Source organism: Portunus trituberculatus, chromosome 36 (genome assembly GCF_017591435.1).
Source record: "Portunus trituberculatus isolate SZX2019 chromosome 36, ASM1759143v1, whole genome shotgun sequence".
Taxonomy (NCBI): domain Eukaryota; kingdom Metazoa; phylum Arthropoda; class Malacostraca; order Decapoda; family Portunidae; genus Portunus; species Portunus trituberculatus.
This window is the reverse complement of record NC_059290.1, coordinates 5,537,504-5,562,214: the sequence shown is the minus strand read 5'-3', so window position 1 is coordinate 5,562,214 and position 24,711 is coordinate 5,537,504. Positions and strand designations below refer to the sequence as shown.

General features: G+C 39.6%; 1 protein-coding gene and 1 long non-coding RNA gene across 4 annotated transcripts in view; one reads left to right on the top strand and one right to left on the bottom strand.

The window, feature by feature from the left end:
- LOC123513700 (elongation factor G, mitochondrial-like) overlaps nt 1-24,711 on the bottom strand; it is a 25,881-nt gene extending 1,170 nt beyond the window's left edge. The window contains exons 1-14 of one of the 3 annotated variants that reach the window (XM_045271075.1): nt 24,585-24,711; nt 22,902-23,057; nt 16,665-16,797; nt 15,683-15,887; nt 10,216-10,332; nt 9,594-9,712; nt 5,887-6,079; nt 5,089-5,257; nt 4,454-4,600; nt 3,650-3,844; nt 3,184-3,336; nt 2,405-2,522; nt 1,381-1,500; nt 542-702 (exon numbers count right to left, since the gene is read on the bottom strand). In XM_045271075.1, the coding sequence (XP_045127010.1) occupies nt 542-702; nt 1,381-1,500; nt 2,405-2,522; nt 3,184-3,336; nt 3,650-3,844; nt 4,454-4,600; nt 5,089-5,257; nt 5,887-6,079; nt 9,594-9,712; nt 10,216-10,332; nt 15,683-15,887; nt 16,665-16,797; nt 22,902-23,057; nt 24,585-24,623 (2,025 nt within the window). In that variant the 5' untranslated portion in view covers nt 24,624-24,711. Of the gene's footprint in view, nt 1-541; nt 703-1,380; nt 1,501-2,404; nt 2,523-3,183; nt 3,337-3,649; nt 3,845-4,453; nt 4,601-5,088; nt 5,258-5,886; nt 6,080-9,593; nt 9,713-10,215; nt 10,333-15,682; nt 15,888-16,664; nt 16,798-22,901; nt 23,058-24,551 lie in introns of all 3 variants that reach the window. The other 2 variants (XM_045271074.1, XM_045271073.1) reach the window with 2 other exon arrangements.
- On the top strand, nt 19,815-21,088 carry LOC123513701. The gene is made up of 2 exons (XR_006677433.1): nt 19,815-20,236; nt 20,927-21,088. It is a non-coding gene; the product is annotated as an uncharacterized LOC123513701 (long non-coding RNA).

Sequence of the window (24,711 nt, the reverse complement as noted above, 5' to 3'; positions counted from 1 at the left end):
AATCTCAGTCCAGTGACCCATTTTGTTTAAATTTTGTTGCCCTTGGCCAGTTTTCCCCCTTAAACACACACACAAACACACGCTCGACTCACAATCGAGAGGGCCGGGTTCAAGTCCCGGAAAGCGGCAAGCCAAATGGGCAAGTCTCTTAATGTGTGGCCCCTGTTCACCTACCAGTAAATAGGTACGGGATGTAACTCGAGGGGTTGTGACCTCACTTTCCCGGTGTGTGGAGTGTGTTGTGGTCTCAGTCCTACCCGAAGATCGGTCTATGAGCTCTGTGCTCGCTCCGTAATGGGGAAGACTGGCTGGGTGACCAGTAGGCAACCGAGGTGAATTACACACACACACAAAAAAAAAAAAAAAAAAAAAAAAAAAAAAAAAAATTTAAATAAAAATAAAATAAAGAAAAATAATTATATAAAAAAATATATAAATAATTAAAATAAAATTAATAATAGTAAATAAATAAATTAATAAAAAAAAAAAAAAAAATAAAAGTCCCCAGTCCAGTCCCTACCTATCCAACTGTCACACTTACCTCACAGTATAGAGAGAACCAGCCCTGATTGGCGTCTGTGCCCGTGATGATGCCGTGCCTCTTGTTCATGTGGGAGGTAACCACGCCCTGGAACTCCTCGGGTGCAGTGATCTCCACAGACATGATTGGCTCCAGTACCATCCATGCCCCAAATTCATAGGCTGAGTGGGAAAGCAGGAAGAGTTGATTACAGCAGCTCTTGTACAGCTATAGGCCTATACAATTTAGCTTTTCTTATATACAAACATGTCCCATATTCATAACCTTAGTACAAAAATGGGAGATTAAATTCCAGTTTTCTTTCAGTTATACATTTCGTACACATTCTTATATATATAAAGGTGACCCAAATTCATAAGGTGAGAGAAGAAAAAGATTAAACTTCCTTAGCTGGGAACATAACAAGGACTGAAGATGTTCCCAAGGTTAGAGGAAAGTAAGAAAAACACTATCTATACAAAAGCTTTAGAGGCCAGTTGTTTGGATAAATAAAAAAATTCAACAGATCAATGATGTAAAGATAGCTGTTGTATTCAACCTTATCTATATAAAAGAATCTACACCCTAGCTACAGCAATGCAAGGTAACAAAGAAAGCCCTATCTTTCCTCTAAGATTGCCTTATTCTTACATTCCTTCCTAACTTATTATATCCTCCTATTCTTCTATCTCTTACCACTCTCTCACACCTTAACATTTCTTCACTCCCATCTCTACAACCTTTCCAAACCTCTTCCTTTCATCTCAAGGCTCTCTCAAAACTTTCCTATTCCTTCATCTCCCTGTCCCTTCTTGTTATTTTTAACTCAGTGCTCTCTGTGATATCCTGCTGTGCCTCACCTTGCTTCATGGCACCTTGAGCTGCCATGATGAAGGAGATCTCATTGGAATCCACCATGTGGCTTGAGCCGTCCAGCACTCGAAACCTCACGCCAGCGATCTTGTGGCCTGTCATCATGCCTGGCAATGGGGGAATGTTAGTTGTGATGAAACTCATGAGAAATAATTAATCTGTTTCTTTCACAAGCAGGGCAGCTCCAGAATGATTTTTTCAATGTAAGGACACTAGCCAAGGATATCAACAAGGGGAAAAAAGACACCAGGCTTATCTACAATTGGAGGATAAGTGTCTTGAAAGCTCCCTATCATACTTTCATACTATCTGGCTTTGTGACACATCAGTATGTCTACCAATAATGATCAACAATAATTATTACAATGACAACCATGAGTGGTAATTTATATCTCTGTCTCACAAGCAAAGGAACTCCTAAGCACTTCAAACTTACTACCTTTAAGCACCAATCTATTGCTTAAGTTTTTTTTTCCTGAAGTGCTATGGTTCAGAAGCATGGGCCCCAAATGAGAGACTGATAGGGTTTTTGAGAGAGTGTGATCACAGTATGTTGCTATATATGGCTGGCATGAAACAGTAAGATGGGTGGCAAGTGAGGAGGTGGCAGAGAGGTGCAGTGTCAAGGAGTTGGAAGTGAGACTTGGACAAGGAAGACTTCGCTGCACTGGATATGTAAAGAGGTGGGAAACATGGAGGTTGGTGAAAGGAAACCAGCAGGAAGACCTGAGAAGACATGGAGGAAGTACAATCACCAGAAAATGGACCTGCTAAAAGTGAATGAGGAGCTTGCACAAGATGGAAGAGAAGTAAGGAGAATCATTGCACATTGAACTCCACTGTGATTAGAAAAGAGAATGTTAAACAATAAAGAAGATAAGAAGATGTAGGAAGTACTATACAAACACTTAAGATTATATACAACCAATCGTCTCTCTCTCTCTCTCTCTCTCTCTCTCTCTCTCTCTCTCTCTCTCTCTCTCTCTCTCTCTCTCTCTCTCTAAACCTCACCTTTATTGCACATTTCCTTGAAGCCTTTCTCAATGGCTGGAATGAACTGCTTGGGAACGCTGGTACCCATTGTCTCGTCTGAAAAGGCCAGCTGGGTGTTCTCCTCTGTGGGCAGCGGCTGTGGTGGGTGTGAAGGGAAAGGTTTGAGGTGGAGGGCAATGTGGATAACTGAGATACAAGAATATGCTGGAATAGAGAGAGATGATGCTTATGATGTTGAGTCTAGCTGGAGATGACTGATGAATGAGAGAAATAAATGTGAGGAACAATGCATGACAGTCCTACATTTTTGGAAGTTATTCACCATGAAGAATGGGCAGCAAAAAAAAAAAAAAATAAATAAATAAATAAATAAAATTAATTAATTAATAAATAAATAAATAAAATAAAAATAAATAAATAAATAAAAACTAAATAAATAAAAATAAATAAATGAATAAAATAAATAATGATAAGATAATAAAATAAATACAGATAATACGATGAATAAATAAATGAGGCACAATGATACTTCCATATTCATACAGTCATTCATCATTCACTCATTTAGCTGTCTCATATTCTTATCCTGACACATATCATTCAATAACTCATTCAGTTATACAGTTATCCATCATTCACTCACTCAGCCATCACACACTCCTATGTATGTACATAAAATTCATCCACCACTTAATAAATAACCTCTGTCACACTATACTCACAGAAACCATTCACTTACTCATCTGTGTCCACTTTTCACTCATTTGCATCCATCACTCAGCCACACCACACCTCACCTCCACCAGCCCGATGATGTGGCCGTACTGCCCCGCACCGCCACTCTGCTTCTTGTGGACGTAATTGAACTCGACAGGGGAAACGAGTGTCTCACGGAAGGCCACCTTAGGCTTCCCCATCGTCACCTCACACCCATACTCCCGCTGCATCCTCTGACAGGGGAGGTGAATACATTATTACATACAGTAACCTTCTTTTCTTTTTTAATTGTATTTTGTTTGGCTAGTTTAATAAACTCAATCACTCATTCTTGTCTTCTATATTTCCTTCCTTTCACTGGTAGACTCATGGATGTTATGTAAATTAGGGAGACATTTCTAATTGTTATTTGTTGCCCTTGTCTGGTTTTCTCCTCTTACATAAAAATATAAACTCCATTCACTTCCTTCCTTCCCTTCACTGGTAGACTCATGAATTTGTTAGGTGAATAAGTGAGACAGAGTCATGACTCCTTTAACTTATTACCTGTGCATAGATCTCCAGGTGTAGTTCCCCCATGCCAGACGCGATGGTCTCCTTGTTGTCAGTGTCCCACTGGATGCGGTAGGTGGGATCCTCTCGGGTGAAGCGGTTGACAGCCTTGCTGAACGCGTCAAGGTCCTTGGGGTTCTTGGGCTTGATGGACATAGAGATGACTGGGTCTGGCACATACATGCTTTCCTGCAGTGAGAGGGAGAGTGAGTCTTGTCTTGCCTCTGTCTCTTCAGAGGGGCTGGTATGTACAATTGGGAAAATCCTAAACTGGTACAAGAAATTAAAAAGAAAACTACCCAACTATATTGACAGTATAGAAAAATTTAAATTTTCAGGTAAAAAAAATAAATATAATGACAATTTTGTATTTTTATCACTCATACCTAGCTTTTTTTTGCTCAATAGTACAACCTTTCCTATGTGAGGGAAGTGAACAAATTAGTGTTGTGTTGGGTCTTTTCTTACATGCTTAGTCTTTTTTTTCTTTTCTTCTCAATAGTACAAGCTTTCCTGTATAGGTGAGGGGAGGTAAGAAGATAGTATGTTGTGCTTGGTCTTTCCTTACATTGAGATGGATAGCAAAGATCACACAAGGGCAAAAAAAAAAAAAAAAAAAATGTACAAAGAATTGACACATAATTCTGCATTTCTATCATTCAGAGTTAGTTTTTATTTTCCTCTGAATAGAACAAGCTTTCCTGCTCAGGTGAGGGGAGGTAAGAAAGTTAGTATGTTGTGTTTGGTGTTTCCTTACATTGAGGTGCATAGGTAGAGTCATACAAGGGCAGCACTCACCATGGAGATAGGGTACTTGGGTTGGGTGGTGAAGGTGTCCCCTGAGGCACAGTCAATGCCAAATAAAGCACAAATGTCCCCAGCAAACACCTCATTCACGTCCTCCATGTTGTTGCTGTGGAGCTGGACCAGACGGGACACTTTCACCTGCACAAAAGGGAAAAGAGGTGAGAAATTAGTGATTTAATTACCAGTGTACCAAGAAAGTGCATTTGTGTTACTTTGGTGATGTATTAGATGTTTTGGTCCTTAACTCCTTTTAACATGTTCTAGAGAGAGTTATCAAGGTTTTCAAGGGTGCTTTTATAAGTCTGGTGGTAGTTTAATAAGGACTTGATACTTTTCAGGTTGTAGAGGAGATTATCAGTGTGTTTTCAAGGTGCTAATGATGGTTTAAAAAGATTGTCATATTTTTTTATGCTCTAATACATAATATTAGTTTTTAACAGTGTTTTCATGATGCTAGTGACCTTTAAAACACTCTTGGGAAAGTTGTCAAGGTTTTCAAAGGTGTTTTCATGAATTGTGTGACATTTAAGCAAGAATTCTACATCAATAATGGACATAAGAAAGCAGGACTTTCACAGTACAGTCTGAGACAACTGTAGCACTGACATAATCCCCACACATCTTACCCTCTTGTTGGTGCGAGTGTTGAATATGTTGTCGCCCTTCTTGAGACCTCCCTGGTACACCCTAACATAGGTGAGCTGCCCATACTTGCCGGCCTCCAGCTTGAAGGCCAGACCCACGAAGGGATGACTCTTGTCCCTGGCTGAGTGCAGCAGCACCTTGGTCTCCTTTCTGACAAGGAAAGGGGAACTATAACATTTTGGAACAAGGATTCACTGTGAATTGCTTATGTTTGTTGGGAAATGACACTGCAATACTTAGACATGAAGGTCCTTTATGAAATTATGAATCCTTTCCTTAGTCTGCTGAAGAAAAGACTAGTGGATTTTGAGAACAGGGTTAGAGAGAAATTAGTTTTTTTTTTTTCTAAATGATATCCAACCCACCTGTTTTTGGGATTTTATCTTAAGTGTTTTTTTATTCCTCATATGTAAATTTGTTTGAATAAGCAATTAAAAGTAGACAACTGTGAAATAAAAGGTCCGAAGTGATATCTGAAGGTCATGTTAATACATGCTGGCTCAGCTGGATACATTCTTTACTTAAAGGAGAACCAGTCACAAGACGGTTCTTTGTGAATCATCTTTGTTTGTTTGCTGTGAATGGTCTTTGTTTGGCTTGGGGGAAAGTATTCAGACAAGAGGTTATTTGCTTGCAAGGGAAAGGACATGGCAGCACTTATGACACGAAATTCAACTATGAATTTTTCTCTCTATAGTGGGAAATAGGACAGAGCAACATTTCGATACAAAGAACCTACATTCACTCTTTCATCTTCAATTACCCTACTATTCACCCACCCAGCGGTGTCCTGCACCAGTGCCCTGTTCTCCACCTCTGCTGGGTTGGGGAGGTAGCGCAGCACGGCATCCAGCAGAGTCTGCACACCCTTGTTCTTGAGTGCTGTGCCCATCATGACTGGCGTGAAGCTGCGAGCCAGACAGGCCCTGCGGATCCCGGCATGCAGGTCATCATTTGTGGGTGTCTTCTCCTCTGTGAAGACAGGGATATGAAAAACTCAATTAGGAATCTCACACACACATACATACACACACACACACACACACACACACACTGGTCTGGTCTCAGGCCTATCCGAAGATCGGAAACAATGAGCTCTGAGCTCGTTCCGTAGGGTAACGTCTGGCTGTCTCGTCAGAGACTGCAGCAGATCAAACAGTGAATTACACACACACACACACACACACACACTGCGTAGTGTAGTGGTTAGCACGCTCGACTCACAATCGAGAGGGCCGGGTTCGAGTCCCGGGAAGCGGCAAGGCAAATGGGCAAGCCTCTTAACAGGCTTGGATCCAAGTACATGTACTCGTACTCGTACTTAAGTACACAATTTCATGTACTCGTACTTGTACTCGTACTTGGGCTTAAAAATTCCTCTGTACTTGTACTTGTACTTGTACTTGAGCTCCAGAGTCCAAGTACACGAGAATTTTTCGAGTACTTTCACCAACAAACAAAACTGTAGTGTGGTGTTTGACGACCAGGTGGGTGGTGGTGAGGTCAGGGTGGGGGATTAACAAAGGTGTGTCCTAAGCTTGGGGGAGTCAGATGACACAGGGGGTCTAGAAGGCTGGGATGAGGTGGTGAGTCACTGATGACAGGCCACGTGAGGCCAGTGGTGGTACCCAGGGGAAAAAGGGGTTGCTACTTGTCAAAAACTTGGATTCGAGTACAGTATAAAAGTACTTGTACTTGTACTCGAGTACAGCTGTAACCAATGGAGTTCCACAAGGGTCAGTGCTTGGTCCCATCATGTTTTTGATTTATGTTAATGATATGCCAGTAGGAATTGACAGTTACATGAACATGTTTGCGGACGCTACTAAAATTATGAGGAGAGTAAAGAATGTGGAAGATTGTAACAAGTTACAGGAAGAAGATCTTGATAAAATATATGAGTGGAGTAAGGAGTGGCAGATGGAATTTAATATAGACAAGACCCATGTTATGAAAATGGGAAGAAGTAGATACAGACCAAACAGGGATTACAGGCTGGGTGATGAGAAAATTAAAGAGACCAATGAGGAGAAAGACTTTGGAGTAACCGTGCAAAATACCTTGTCACCGGAGAAACACATTAACAAGATTATTTGGAAAACATATAACATGCTTCAAAATATTGGCCTTGCATTCCACTACCTAGATGAAGGAATGATGAAGAAGATATTATGTACCTTAATAAGACCCCAGTTAGAATATGCAGCATGTGTCTCGTCACCACATATGAAGAAAAATGTGAAGAAGGTGGAAAGGGTAAAGAGGCTGGCAACAAGGATGGTACCAGGACTCAGGGAGTTAGACTATGAGGAAAGACTGAGAAAGCTGGGGCTGACCACATTAGAAAAGAGAAGAACAAGAGGAGACATGATAACTATGTATAAATTGGTGAACAAGATTGACATACTGGATAGAGAGTTGATAAAGGTGACCACAAGTAATCATCTCCGAGGACATGGAAAAAAGCTTATAAAAGACATCTGTCTAAATGACGTGAGAAAATACAGTTTCCCGCATCGTAGCATTGATAAGTGGAATAAACTGAGCAGTGATGCCGTTGATGCGGTGTGTGTCAATCAGATGAAAGAGAGATATGACAGGAATGGACAAGGAGACAGGTCACAGAGAGCTTAGCTCGGGCCCTGTAATACAAAAATAGGTAAATAGGTAAATACACACACACACACCACATAGTGTAGTGGTTAGCAAGCTTGACTCACAATCGAGAGGGCCGGGTTCAAGTCCCGGCGTGGCGAGGCAAATAGGCAAGCCTCTTAATGTGTGGTCCCTGTTCACCTAGCAGTAAATAGGTACGGGATGTAAGTCGAGGAGTTGTGGCCTCGCTTTCCCAGTGTGTGGAGTGTGTTGTGGTCTCAGTCCTACCCGAAGATCAGTCCACAAGCTCTGAGCTCGTTCCATAATGGGGAAGACTGGCTGGGTGACCAGCAGACGACCGTGGTGAATTACACACACACACACACACACACACACACACACACACACACACACACACACACACACACACACACACACAAACATACACACACACACACACACACATACACACACACACACTATGGAAGTTAGAGGAGAAGGGTGGCTTAAAAGGAAGCACATTGAGATGGATGAAGAATTACTTAATGGGAAGAGAAATAAGGACGATAGTTAAAGATATGAAGTCCAAGTGGAGAACAGTAGACAGCGGAGTGCCACAGGGGTCAGTATTGGCACCAATACTTTTTCTCGATATATAAATGACATGCCACAGGAGTGAACAGCTACATAAATCTGTTTATGGACGATGCGAAACTGTGCAGAGTCATTAAACAAAAGAGGATTGTGAAATACTACAGGAAGACTTAAACAAGATCTGGAAATGGAGCAAAAATGGGAGATGGAATTCAATGTGGACAAAAGCCATGTCATGGAAATGGGAAAAAGTGAAAGACGACCAGTGGGAATCTATAAGATGGGAGATGGAGTAGAACTAGAAAAAGTAAAAAGGAAAAGGACTTGGGAGTGACAATGGAAGAAAATAATCAACGGTTAGCCATATTGATAGATTTTTCAGAGAGACGTATAATTTGCTAAGGAATATTGGAGTAGCATTTCACTATATGGACAAGGAAATGATGAAGAAATTGATAAGTACTAAAATAAGACCTAGATTGGAATATGCAGGAGTTGTGTGGACTCCCATAAAAGAAACACATAAGAAAATTAGAGAGACTACAAAAATGGCTACAAGAATGGTTCCAGAATTTAAAGGGATGGCATATGAGGAGAGACTAAAGGCAATGGATCTACCAACCTTGGAGCAGAGAAGAGAGAGAGGATCTGATACAAGTTTATAAATTGATTAACGGAATGGATGAAGTGGATAATGAGAAACTGATCCTGAGAGAAGAATATGACTTTAGAAGCACAAGATCGCATAGTAAGAAACTAAGGAAGGGACGATGTCTGAGAGATGTTAAAAATTTAGTTTCCAAAAGATGTGTTGAGACTTGGAACAGTTTGAGTGAGGAAGTGGTATCAGCAAAGAGTGTACATAGTTTTAAAGAAAAATTGGATAAGTGTAGATATGGAGACGGGACCACACGAGCATAAAGCCCAGGCCCTGTAAAACTACAACTAGGTAAATACACACACACACACACACACACACACGTAGTGTAGTGGTTAGCACGCTCGACTCACAATCGAGAGGGCCGAGTTCGAATCCCGGTGTGGCGAGACAAATGGGCAAGCCTCTTAATGTGTGGCCCCTGTTCACCTAGCAGTAAATAGGTACAGGATGTAACTCGAGGGGTTGTGGCCTCGCTTTCCCGGTGTGTGGGGTGTGTTGATGTGGTCTCAGTCCTACCCGAAGATCGGTCTATGAGCTCTGAGCTCGCTCCGTAATGGGGAAGACTGGCTGGGTGACCAGCAGGCGACCGAGGTGAATTACACACACACACACACACACACACACACACACACACACCTAAGAACATTTCTCCCAAGTGTTCATCAACATTGGAGAGGTGTTCGATCAGCTCCAGCCGCCTCTCCTCACTCTCCACTCGCATCTCTTGAGGGATCTCATCATAACGCAGGAAGGTTCTGTGGAAATGAGAAGGGCCACTTCAGTGATGCCCAAATTAACAATATCATTTACTTCTTACAAAGGGATAAGAGAGGGAAAGATTACTTGAATCTTTACTGTGAACAATTGCAAGGGAGTTTTATTTGAATTCTAACTGGCAATACTATTTTTCTCTTGCAAGGGATGATAGAGGTATTGATTATTTAAAGCTTTGTTGTACACAATTACAAGGGATAAGAGCAGTACTTTTTATCTAAATTCTAACTTCCAATACTTTCCTTGCAGTGATTATTTGAATCCTCACTGTGAACAACTGCAAAGGGATGATAGTTGTAGTTTTTATCTGAACTCTAACTACTATAGAACAAACTGTTATACAAATTTCCCCCCCTTAATCAGCTGTAACTTTTTTTCTTCTTTAGTTTTTCCTAACTGATTTTGTTGCTCTTATCCAGCTTTCCCCTCTTGCATAAAAAATAAAAAAAACACTAAGTTTATCTTACATATCAAACAGTCTTACCCTAAGTTTCCTTCGTAGTAGATAGCCCTTTCCTCCACCAGGTCCACCACCCCCAGTGTGTTCCCCTCCAGGCCAATGGGGAGCTGAATAAATGCTGCATTGTGATGAAGCTTTGATCTGTTGGGGAAGTTAAGAACAAAAGTGGTATAGGAGTTATAACAAGGGTGATGTGGGCAAACCTCTGAAGATCAGTAATCAGGATAGAACAAGAAATAATGAGGTCAAGCTTAAAAGTTTAGGTTCAAGGGAAAGATAAGGAATTACAGTGGTACCTCGACATACAATTTTAATTTGTTCCGTGACGATTGTTGTATATCAAAAAAATTGAGGTAACAAATGCATTCCAGAAGAAAGATGTTAGACATAAATTAGATAGGATAAACAGAGATAGTGAAAAGATTAGGAAAGATTTCCAGGTGCAAATAGGAGAGAATAAGATTAGGATTCCAAATAAGGAGACAGCATCTAGGAAGGTAGCAGGACTTAAATATTTTTATGTAAATGCCAGGGGTCTTAGGAACAAGAAGGACGAGTTATCTAGTTATATAGTTGAGGAGGACTTAGATGTTGTATGTGTCACAGAGGCATGGGTAAATGAGGAAAAGTTTAGGAAAATAGGAAAGAATATGAAGTAGATGGATACATTATGTATTTACACCAGAGAATTGGTAGGATAGGTGGAGGAGTAGTTATTTATGTAAAAAATCCTTCATTTCCAGTCAGGTTAATGGTATTAAGGTAGATAACAGAGTAGAGTCCTTATGGCTGGATGTTAGAGTAAACAAAAGTAAGGTTATTAGAGTAGGAGCTTTTATAGACCACCTAACCAGTCAGCAGATGTAGACAACCTTATGGTAGATGAGATAAATAGGGGTGTACTAGTCAGACAATTATCTTAGGGATTTTAATCTTAAGTCAGTAAACTGGGAGAGGATGGTAGGAGATGCTAGTGAAAATAAGTTTATGGAAAGTTTTCAGGATAACTATTTAGTGCAGATGGTAGATAAACCTACTAGGGGAGGAAGGTTTTAGACATAGTACTAACAAATATTGAGCATTGTTTAAAGGAAGTTGAGGTAGGAGAGACTTTAGCAAACAGTGACCATCATATAATTAGATTTATCATTAATTCCAGTAGGGATAATATAGTGAATAAGACTAGAGTCCCAAACTATCAGAAAGGCAATTATGGTAGGTTACGTCAGTTATTAGGAGAGGTAAACTGGGAAGATAGTTTTGGAAATAAAACTGCACAGGAGATGTGGGATATTTTTAAGGTTGTAGTAAAGGGTATAGTGATGCAGTGTATCCCTTACAAAGATATAAGGCAGAGAAACAGGAAGCCATTATGGTGGACTCATGAGATAGGTAGCCAGATCAGAGAGAAGAAGAGGGCATATAGAGAGTTGCAGAAAAGTGGGAAGATGTAGATTTGATTAGGTACAGACAGGTCAGAGATGATTTGAGTAAGGTTATAAAAAAAGTAAAAGGCAGGCAGAGATAAAACTAGCTAGAGCTGGGAGTAAAGATCCCAAAAATTATATAGTTATTACAAGGTCAGTGATAAAAGAAATAAGGATAGGATTGGACCACTCAGAAAAGATGGTGTAGTAGTGGATCAAAATGAAGACATAGTAGAATTATTGAATGAACAATTTTCTTCAGTATTTACTAGGAAAGAATAGGAAATCCTGTTACAAACAGTGCGACGAGTAGTTTAAGAGCTTTAGAAAATATTGATATAAAACCGGGAATTATTAGGAAATTTATTCTTGAACTAGACGATAGGAAAGCTAGTGGTCCTGATGAGCTACATGCCAGAGTACTTAGGGAGGGTGTAGACAGTATTTCTGAAGCACTTAAGTTAATCTTTGAAAGATCACTTAGGTTTGCTGAGATACCTCAGGACTGGAAGTTAGCTAATGTTACTCAATATTTAAAAAGGTAGGAAGGATGATGCAAATAATTATAGACCGATCAGTTTAACTAGTATAGTATGTAAGATACTAGAGAAAATCATTAAGGGTAGTATTTGGGAGCATTTAAATGAGAATAGATTAATTAGAGATACCCAACATGGCTTTAGATCAGGGAGGTCCTGTCTTACAAATTTGCTCGATATCTTAGAATATATTACCAAGGAGTTAGATGATGGAAATAGCATAGATGTTATATATCTAGATTTTAGCAAGGCGTTTGATAAGGTACCGCATAGGAGGCTAGTGTACAAATTGAGACTACATGGGATAGGGGGTAGGTTAGTTGATTGGATTAGTGAATGGCTTTCTGATAGGAAACAGAGAGTAGTATTAAATGGGGCAATGTCTGAGTGGAAGGAAGTGGTTAGTGGGTACCCCAAGGATCAGTGCTAGGACCTCTTCTTTTCTTGGTGTACATTAACGATTTAGATATAGGAATTAGTAGCAAAGTATCAAAGTTTGCAGATGATACTAAGATAGCATGTGCAGTACAGGGTGAAAAGGACAATTACAGAATACAACGAGACCTGGACAGGCTGATAGCATGGGCAGACAGGTGGCAGATGGAGTTTAATTCTAAAAGTGTCAGGTTATGCATTTAGGTAAAGACAACACAAACTTTAACTATGAGATGGAGGGATGTTGGCTAGAGGCAGTAGAGGAAGGAAAGGATTTAGGAGTAGTGATAGACAGGACTATGAAATTTTCAAAGCAATGTTTAGAAGCAAGAAATAGGGCAAATAGGATCCTGGGTTTTATAAATAGAAATGTTAGTTATAAAAGTAAGGAAGTGGTGCGTAGCTTATATAATTCCTATGTTAGGCCCCATTTAGAGTATTGCATACAGGCCTGGTCACCCCACTATAGGCAGGATATCAACATGTTAGAAGCAGTTCAGAGAAGAGCACCTAGGATGATACCAGCATTAAAGCACCTGGAGTATAGAGATAGATTAAAGGAATTAAACATGTTTTCATTTGAGAGGAGATGTATATGATAGAGTTATTTAAAATGTTCTCAGATACAAACTACATAGATGTGAGATCTTTCTTTACCTTAGAGGAGGGAAATAGGACTAGAAATCATGGCAGGAAGATTAGAAAGCAAGGCTGCAGGTTAGATATAAGAAAATATTTCTTTAGTCATAGGGTGGTAGACTTCTGGAATGCATTGCCAGAGACGGTTGTAAATAGCACTAGTTTGACAATGTTTAAAAACAGATTAGATAAGCACTTAAATCTATTAAATTTATAATTATGTATAGCACTGCATGACAGTTTTTATAAGAAATTTACTATAGTTAAACAAGACATGATCCCCATGTATGGGGACCACAAATTGTAGAGGATTTCACTGCAGGACTTAGCCCTGTTAATGGGCCAAATATTTAGAATTAGTATATAATGTATTGTGTACTTGTAAGTGTATCTTTAAGTACTGATGACGAGGTCGCTGTGCGACTGATACAGGATAACCTAGATGGGCCCTGGTGGCCCTTTGTTATCCTATTATTTATGTTATGTTATGTTAAATCAATTTTTCCCATAGAAATTAATGGAAAAAGAATTAATTTGTTCTTGTGATATGAGTTTACCTCACCCCTAAAAAAAATTAACATGCTTTAAATACCAACCAAATATAGATTTAACATAAAATAAATACAATGTTTATTGTATGCGTGATATAAATCAACTACATTGCCCAAAATAACAACCTAACCTGCAAAACTTGGGACACATCGATAAACGTTCTTCACGTAAGACTCGGGGCACGTTGATAGACGGTTAGGCTTTTTATGGCTATATTTTGGCTATTTTCTTCCAGTTTTCTTTGCTTGTGAGCTGGCAACACTCATCAGGAGTAAATATATGCTTTACGTCACTGTGTCACCAACGATGAATGGTGGGAGTGACAGTGATTTCACTGTGTCTGATTCCGCCACCTCTCCTGCGCCCTTCTTACTTCTATACCTCGGGTCACTCGCCATGTTACAGGGAGACAACTTTTGAATGAGAGTGGTATTAGAACAGGCAACAGGAGAGAGAGAGAGAGAGAGAGAGAGAGAGAGAGAGAGAGAGAGAGAGAGAGAGAGAGAGAGAGAGAGAGAGAGAGAGAGAATACAAGGGGCCCGTTTTCTCTCGCTCTAGCCAAGACCGCTGAACACAATCAGACGCAAGGCCATGTAAACCGATGATACTACCTACTTCAACCTGTGATATTTTGGTAACCATGACATCTAGAGACTTCTGGTTTTTTTGCATTGCAAAGAGGAAGAGTTGCTTGTGGGCAGAACACCATTTGTACTCACTTGTTTATTGAATTTCTAAGTGTAATCAGTATGTGAATACAGGCTATTTTGTGTGTTTCTTGCCAAACTTTTATTTTTGGGACCCATTATCTTGAATTCACAAAATTTAAGAAAAATAAAAACTGCCGAGGAGCACAGACACATACATGCACAAAAGATGAACAATAATACACAACACGGGTTGAATGTTCAGGTGGACGTGGGTAACTGAGCGATCACTTTGCCACCTACTGATGGCTATTCGTATCTTAAAAATATTGTCGTATTTCAAGGCGTAAATTATATGAAATTTTTCGTCGTATATCACAAAAATTGTATGTTGGGGCGATCGTATCTCGAGGTATTACTGTAGTTCTCAAAAAGTGGTAGATGAATGGAATGGACTCAATAATGAAGTTGCCAGTGCTGAGTCATTAGGGAGCCTTAAACAATTACACAAATTTATATATTGGGATGACAGGTGGAAATAAGTAGGCACATTTCATACATGACTGCCATGTGTAGACATGATGGCTTCTCGCAGCTTCCCACATTTTCTTATGTTGCTAAGAAAATATGAGTTGATGCAAGAAGAAAATAGATCTATACATGGCAGGCACTGTATTGAAACACACCTGCCATCCTTATCCTTAATAAACAGTTATAGTATTTTCTGATAGCTGACAGTTAATAAAGTTCAGAGATAGTTATGTCATTGTTATGTGACAATTCTTTTGTATTCTGTAGTGTTTTGCAAAGTAGGACACTCTGTAAAGAAGCTGGGATGAAATTGTAATGGTGTTAACAAGGTTTTGCTTCATCAAAATAATAATAATAACTATAATAATAATGGTAATAGTAATAATGAAATGTAAAATAACAAATAAATGAACACACACAAACAAACAAACAAAATAAAAAAGAAAAAGAAAAACAATGAAACAAAACATAAAACAATAGTAATAATAATAACAATAATAATAATAATAATAATAATAATAATAATAATAATAATGGTAAAACTCAAAATAATAAAAAATGAGCACACATAAGCAAATATACAAACTAGACAAATATAGACAATAATGAAACAAAACATAAAAAAAAAAACTACTCATACACAAACTAAACAGACAAACACATAATTAAACAAAACATGGACCACTCCTACACTCAACAAACCAGCTCCACACGAACCTACCTCATTTGGTTCAGCACACGGTAGGGGTTCGCTCCCATGCGGTCCAGCTTGTTGATGAAGGCCAGGCAGGGAACGCTATATCTCTGAATCTGCCTGTTGACTGTCAGGGTCTGGGACTGCACACCTCCCACGGCACACAGCACCAGCACAGCACCATCCAGAACTCGCAGCGCCCTCTCCACCTCCACCGTGAAGTCCACATGCCCTTCATTGGTGGTGAGGTGATGGTAAATTCTCATTCTCTACTCTTGAGCTCTTTCTTGTTTTGTAATTCTTAAATCTTTTCTCTGTAACATTTATTTCTATTTCCTTTTTTGTTATTTTTCTTAATATATTTTTCTCTCATCAATCTGGTTCTCACTTAGTAATTATCAATTTTTCTCTGCCTTCCTTTGTAAAATTATCTATGTGCTCAACCTTGTTTTCTTTTTGCAATTAGTAACTTTTCTGTCTTTCTTAATGAATTTATGTATAAGCTCAATCTTGTTTTTCTTTGTAAATACTAACATTTCTTTTTTTCTTAATAAATTTATCTACATACCCAATCTTGTTTTCCCTTTGTAATTATCAACTCTTAATTTTCCTTATTAAATAATTTACATATATCTAGACATTCATTCTTTCTCCACCTGATACAGATAAACTCCACTTCCCACACACATTGTCATAGTAGCATCAAAAAGTGAAATAATCTAGTAAACACATTCACTTCTCCACAGGACTGAAGAGAGAAACCAACCATCAACCTCATACTCATATTCCAAAATTCACTCATGCACTCACTCATTTACTCATACACTCACTGCTCATTCCTCATTCACTCACTCTTTCCATCTCATACACACACTCATTCCTTTCTGCAGCACACCAAACACACACTAACACTCACACTTCCCCTGTAGCATACAATAGTAATGGAATCATCTACATACATCAAAACACTCCCTCTTTCCTACTAGGACACTTCAAAGTGTTCCTGTACCTGGTGTGTCGATGATGTTGATGTTGTGATCCTTCCACATGGTGTAAGTGGCAGCACTCTGGATGGTGATGCCGCGCTGTCTCTCCAGCTCCATGCTATCCATCACCGCGCCAACACCGTCCTTCCCACGTACCTAAAATATAATTATCATAGTAATAACTTCCTTTTTAATACTACAGAGTCTTACATGTTTTTTTTTTTCTATCTATTTCTTAATTCCTGAAATACATGGATCTTCTCTTAGTGTTGATGATATTTTATATTTATTTATATAAGCTTTATTATTTTATGATTTGAACTCCCAATGAACTTTCCAGCCTTTGTCTTTCTTGACTAAGCTTTGTTGTTTGTTGATCAGTTAGGCTGGTGCACTGGGTGGTGAGACCTTTCAGTTTTCTACCTGTAAATTTACCCAAGCATGGCTCAAGGGGAAAGGTCATCCATGTAAGAACTCCAGGTAAGAGGGCCACTGACAAAGGACAACATAGCAGCAATAAAGAAGAAAAGGCTAATAGAGATGCCATTCTCAAGAGATGTCAGAAGAATCATCAAAAGTTTTATAATCACTTAAAATCCAGATGGCTCCTTAAAACACACTAAATCAATTTATTCCAACTTGAAATTGCACTGATACGATAATTTACTCCCAGCGAGGTCTAATAGCACTAGTTCAGGGGGTGCTGTGAACCATCCATTACAGCTAGTTGTGATCTCGCTGAACATTTCCCATTGTGTCTCACAACTCAAGGGGGCAGTCACAACCTGCCCTCTAAAGACAACTCTCTTTCTACACACAAAACTATATGCACTTACCACACACTCACACACACCCTTCACTCAAAACTCAAAATTCAAAATGGAGACTCCAAATCCAACCTAGAAGTCCCCTTCTAGGGAGGGGATCAGAAATGTCCCCAGGTTGTACTGCTCTCTCGGTGGCAACCTAAAATGTCTTGACACCTCCCTCGACTTTTTCTTCATTAACTTCTGCAACATTGCAGTCTTAGATCTAATTTTCAATCTGTAAAGCACCACCTCTCCTCTAATAACCCTCATTTTCTTTTCCTCACTGAAACACAGCTGTCTGAGGCAACTGACAGTAGCTCCTTTTCTATTCCCTCCTACTTCCTCTATCCTCATACTCGCTCAAAAGCTGGATGTTGCGTCTATGTGCGCAATGACTTAACTTGCTCTCGTGCCCACACTCTTTGAATTTTCCAAGTTTTTCACCACCTAGCTCAGACTCAACAGTTATTCTCTTACTACAAATTTATCTATGCTGTCTATCTCTCCCCTAACTCCTCTGACTATAGTAAATTCTTTGACTATTTAACTTCCAAAGTGGAGCACATTCTGTTCCTCTACCCTTTCACAGAGATCTCCATCCTTGGAGATTTCAATGTTTACCACTAGCTTTGGCTTTCCTCTCCCCTTCACTGACCATCCTGGTGAACTAGCCTTCAACTTTGCTATCCTCCGTGACCTAGAGCAACTGGTGCAACACCCTACTCATATTCCTGACCGTCTTGGAGATAAGCCCAACATTCTTGACTTTTTCCTTACCTTTAATCCATCTCCTTATCCTGTTACCCTATCTTCTCTGTTGGGCTCCTCCGATCACAATCATATTTCTGTATCTTGTCCTATTTCTCCAATTCCTCCTCAGGATCCCCCAAAATGGAGGTGCCTCTGGCATTTTGCCTCTGCCAGCTGGGGGGCACCTGAGGAGGTATTAAGCTGATTTTCCCTGGAATGATTACTGCTTCCATCTCTGTGTGCTGAACACATAACAGAAGTGATAGTGTCTGGCATGGAGGTGTACATTCCTCATTCTTTTTCTCAACCTAAACCTTCTAAACCTTGGTTTAACACAGCCTGTTCTCATGCTATACATGATAAAGAGGTTGCCCACAAAGGGTATTTGAGCCTTCCATCTCCTGAGTCTCACGCACTTTATATTTCTGCCCAGAATCATGCCAAGTCTGTTCTTCAACTTGCCAAACACTCTTTCATAAATAGAAAATGTCAAAATCTTTCAAACTCAAACTCCCTCGTGACTTCTGGCATCTGGCCAAAACATCTCCAATAACTTTACTTCTTCATCTTTCCCTTCTTTACTTCATCCTGATGGCACCACTGCCATCTCTTGTCTCTAAAGCTGAACTCTTCTCTCAAACCTTTGCTAAAAACTCCACCTTCGATGATTCTGGGCTTGTCCATCCCTCTGACTATTTCATATCTACGATTAAAGTTCTTCGTAATGATGTTTTCCATGCCCTTGCTGGCCTAAACCCTCAGAAGGCTTATGAACCTGATGGGGTCCCTCCTATTGTTCTGAAAACCTGTGCTTCCGTGCTTGCACTTTGTCTGACCAAACTCCTTCAACTATGTCTATCAACTTCTACCTTTCCTTCTTGTTGGAAATTTGCCAACATTTAGCCTGTTCCTAAAAAGGGTGACCGTTCTAATCCCTCTAACTACCGTCCTAGAGGTTTAATCTCTTGCTTGTCTAAAGTTTTTAATCTATCCTGAATAGGAAGATTCTTAAACATGTCATTTCACAATCTTCTATCTGATCGTTAGTATGGCTTCCATCAAGCTGATCTTCTGGCTTTCCTTACTGAATCTTAGTCATCCTCTTTTTGAGATTTCGGTGAAACTTTTGCTGTCACGTTTGACATATCAAAAGCTTTTGATAGGGTCTGGCACAAAGCTTTAATTTCAAAACTGCCCTCCTATGGTTTCTATCCTTCTCCCTGCAAGTTTATCTCAAGTTTCCTTACCAACTGTTCTATTGCAGCTGTGGTAAACAGCCACTGCTCTTCTCCTAAATCTATTAACAATGGTGTTCCTCAGGGTTCTGTCCTATCATCCACTCTCTTTCTATTATTCATTAATGACCTTAAACAAATTTCTTGCCCTATCCATTCCTATGCTGATGATACTACCCTACATCTTTCCATGTCTTTTTAGACACGTCCAACCCTTCAGGAAGTCAACAGATCATGCAGGGATGCCACAGAATGCCTGACTTCTGATCTTTCTAACATTTCTGATTGGGGCAGAGAAAACTTAGTAGTTTTCGATGCCTCAAAAACTCAATTTCTCCATCCATCGACTCGACGCAACCCTCCAGACAACTATCCCCTCTTCCACACTGACAGCCGGTTCCTGAATTACTTCTTTTTGGTCCGTTAGGCAGCCAACCAAGCAATTTGTGTCCTGTGCCGTTCCAGAATGCCTTTTTCCATCTGTTTTTTGTCCGCTAGTGGACCAAAGATTGGAACTTTGGTCGAGGGGTTTTGCAAAACATTGGTCAAGTGTCCTGGAGACCAAAGCTACCGCCTTGTATTTTAAATTTCCAAATGTAAAAAGAAGCTAACTGTAATTAAATTTATTTCAGTCTATTTACCATGTCAAATTTTTTTGATGGTACAACAAAGCTTTTCTTATGCTATATTGAGCATACGTTTTAATTTTTGAAGTCTACTGTAGTCGCCTTGTGAGTTCACGCCAAACATCAACAACAGCCTAATCGACTCGTCACATCTCTACTTCACTGACTAAATTTGGTAAGTATATGATTAATCTTGTTATCTATATATCATTACATGAATTCTTACTGTGTGCTTCTACTATTAAGAAAGGTAAGTGGACGAATTAAAGGGCAAAAACTATAATATGGAAGGAGTGGAGTAGACTGAAGCCGAGATATCATGTACGTAGCTCATACCTATGAAAAAAAAAACGATTAAATAAATGAAAATGATCAGGAGGCTGTATATTGAGTATACTTGTAGTTTTAAGTTCAAGGCTATTAAGAGGTGACCGATGAAACAATGGAGGATAGGTATAAACGGTACCTTGATGAGCTTGCAGGTAACACTCGATTCTGTGGTGGTCTACACATCAGAAGACATTATTGATGGATTTATTACACATTAGTGAATGGATCCTATTAACGAACCTAATGTAACCTAACTAAGCAAACAATAACCCAGCCAACTTAACCTAACCCACCCAACCTAACCAAGGTAAACTTAACCAACCTATTTATTGTCATAACTTCTGAAGCATCAATTTGCGATGGAAAATGTCAATATGAAAAAGTGGAAATGTTAGATTGGCAGAAATTAAAACAAACCAAACATATTTTAACCTAACCTCACCTATCCCCCACCCAAATCTAACATACCTATGCCCTACAACCATTCAAAATGCAGCTAGGTATTCTTCAGACCATTAAAAACTACACTTTTCAGGTACCATGGCTGCATTAGAAGAAATCATAGATGAAGAAATGTATGAAATGGAAGAATTGCGACGAGTGAGGATTCCACGCATATATAAGATCTTATGGTGTATAATGTAGGTATTGCAAAGTACAAATAGTATGTAAGAATGAATAAACTTAACCATCTACTTTTAATGCTAATCATTATACCTTGTGTGTGTGTGTGTGTGTGTGTGTGTGTGTGTGTGTGTGTGTGTGTGTGTGTGTGTGTGTGTGTGTGTGTGTGTGTGTGTTATCTACTTTTTGAAAATGTGATCATAGTCAGTGATGAGTCTGGAAAAAAAAAAAAAAAACTGATTAACAGTGTTGCACATATTGCATTGAACTTGGTAATTGTCTCCCAAGCTTCCTGTTTCTTAGCTATCATGGAGTAATTACCACTTTTATCAAGCACGACGTTGAATTGGTTGATAAGATCAACCAACGTGCTTTTCTGGTCGCTGGTTAGCGACGTCAACTTTTCTCTTCCTTGAGACATGTTATCAGCTGATCGAACGAAATTGTTTACTTTTTCACCAGGTTTTCACTCACACGCTTACCAACCACAGCTATGCGGGGCTACCAACCATTCCGACGCTTTATATCCTTTTGGTAAGCCAGACAACTAGGTTGGCGAGCGCTCCAAACACAAAAAAGCGAATTGTGGAACTGTCATAAATAGTTGGTGCGCGAGCCAAACAACATGGTAAGCGTTTTGGTTTGTTGCCGTACCAATACATTCAGGAACCGGCTGTGAATATCCTCAGTCTGTATTTTGCTCATAATCTTAACAGGAAACTTCACATATCATCTCTTGCTAAAACAGCTTCTATGAAGTTAGGCATTTTGCAGCATCTCTGCTAGTTTTTCTCACCCCTCCAACTGTAAACTCTGTACAAGAGCCTTATCCATTCTTGTATGGAGTACTCTTTGCATGTTTGGGGGGTTTCCATTCATACAGCTTTATTAGATAAGGTGAAATCAAAATCTTTTCGTCTCATCAACTTCCCTCCTCTGACTGAATGTCTTCAGCCTCTTTCTCACTGCCGAAATATTGCATCTCTTTCTATCTTTTATTGCTATTTTCATGCTAACTGCTCTACTGATCTTGCCAACTGCATGCCTCTCCTCCTCATGCAGCGTCGCTGCACAAGGCTTTCTTCTTCCTTTCATCCCTATTCTGTCAACACTCTAATATAAAAGTTAAACAGTACTCTCAATCATTTATACCTTTCACTGAGTAAACTCTGGAACTCCCAACCTGCTTTTGTATTTCCATCTTCCTACGACTTAACTTCTTTTAAGGGAGAGGTGTCAAGACATTTGTCCCTTGCTTTTGGATGACTCTTTTGACATCTTAAGGAACCTGCAGTTTCAGTCGGTTTTTTTTTTTTTTCCTAACATTTTGTTGCCCTTGGCAATGTTCCCTCTTGCATTAAAAAAAAAAAGAAAAAAAAACATGGCTTGGACTGAAGACAGCACCAAGGGAAATTGGTAAAAGGATGTAATCCTAGCCTAAATACGAGTACAAGACAGCAAATAGATTCAAAGGATTAAAAAAAAAAAAACATTGTTGTTATAACACACACACACACACACACACACACATAGATAGATAAATAGATACTTTAATGACTATAAAATCTGTTGAATATATATAAGATAACATGAATGGCCTAACTATAGGTATGAATTACATTAGATCAAATATTTGTGTGGTGCAAAAAACAAACAAACATGCAACTCAGAAATAAGAGCAGAGCATTAAACTTCAAATAAAACAGATACAAAAACTCAAGTTAAGAAACTAAAAAAAACAAAAACAAACCATAGATCTGTTAAAACTATCATAGCTATACTCAAAACAGAAACATACAAAAATACAAACCCCAAAAGACACACACACTTACGCTCCTGCATATCATAACTAGCTAAATACAACTAGGTAAATACACAGTCTTCACCTCGTGCATCTCCTCTATCCTGCCAGTGTAGTACAGGATGCGTTCTGTTAAGGTTGTCTTGCCTGAGTCGATGTGTGCTGAGATGCCAATGTTCCTGATCCTCTCCAGTGGCAGAGGTCCTGCTGTGGTGCAGTACCATGCTGCTGGCCGGGCCCACTGCACACAGGAGATAAAGGGTTATTCCTAAGACTGGTTTATCTGTTTAACTATTTTATTTTATTTATTTTTTCTTTAAATAATTTTTTAAAGATGTTTCCTATAATGCATTTTTCAAGAGGTGGACTCCTTTATTTTATAAGTTACTTATACATTTATTAAAATTAAGATGCTATTTTTTTTCTTGAAGGTCTAGAGTTCTCTCTCTCTTTCTCTCTCTACTCAGACATCTATTTCCCCATAATTTCTTTCCCTCATTAATCGTTCCAGAAGTTATTTTTATAAAAAATTGAACTTTTTAAATGGGCACCGGTAAATCTATAGAACAGCAACTCCTTACATATTCTTTTCTATTATCCCCCTTCCCCCCAACAAGCTTGGGGGCACGTGGGGAATCAGGGGTTTTGGAGGAGGAGAGCCAAGAGGCGAGATATGGCGATCTAAAAAAATCTAAGGACAAAAACCTAACAACGTAACCCCTCGGAACCCCCTACAACACTAACCTAACCCTAACATAAACTTAACCTAACGTAACCTAGCCTAGCCGGGGGGGCTGCGCCCCACGGACCCCCCTCTGCAACACTAACCTAACCCTAACATAAACCTAACCTACCGTATCCTTGCTTTGGGGCAGTTTCCCTCCCCCCACACCGGTTCTCTTATAGCTTCACACAATATGCGCTACCTCTACCAATACCCCTCCTCACAATACCTTAATGAAAGGATGAAGGTCCTGGCTGGTCCTCTTCTCGATTGTACACTGACTTGCATCGCAGGAGCGATGATTTCCCAGTAATCAAATTCGCAACCTTTACAACTAATGTCACTGGTGACCATGGCTGAACTGCTCACACAGATGTCTGTGCACCTGTCTGCCCAGCTGTGCCCCACCTACGAATACATATAGCAAATTCCCATTGACGCAGCTTGTGGTGTTAAGAGGTGGTGGCACGTTACTGGACAAAAAAACTATAGACACAATAAGAATCCTATTCACCAGTTACCCACAAACCCAGGATGTGAACAACAGACAGTCACTTCCTGTTACCCACAAACCCCAGATATATACAAAAGACAATAGCAATGTTTACTATTTGGACTTAGACTCCGAGTGACGTCTCTAATTTCAGTGAGGCAATGTGACATAACCGTGTGTGACCCCCAAACAAGACCACAAGGTACGTGTTCTCCATTAACTACTCATTATTTTGTGTCATTATTGCATGGATTAGAGAGGAGGTCCTATTCTAAAGATTTACGATATATATATATATATATATATATATATACAGTATCACGAATAAATATATCAGTAAATAAGACTGGGCCCTTTACTCCCAGATAGAACACACACACAGAGACCCAAAACAACAAAAATACACACACACATTACAAAACACAGAAGCATCCAGCAGCCCACTCATCTCCTGTTAACTATCCATTTTCCCTTCACACGTTAACAAACACTTCAGAACGTATCATAAGGAGCCACACCACCTTGAAGGGCGACCTGCATGCTGGCCTGACCCTGAGGAGGCTGCAGGAGGCACGGGATAAGAGGGTCATGCTGCTCGTGTCTCCTCGCGCCGCCCGGCAGACGATGTTGTGGTTACGTCATACTTATGCACTGTCCTTGATCTTGAAGGGGTGAGCC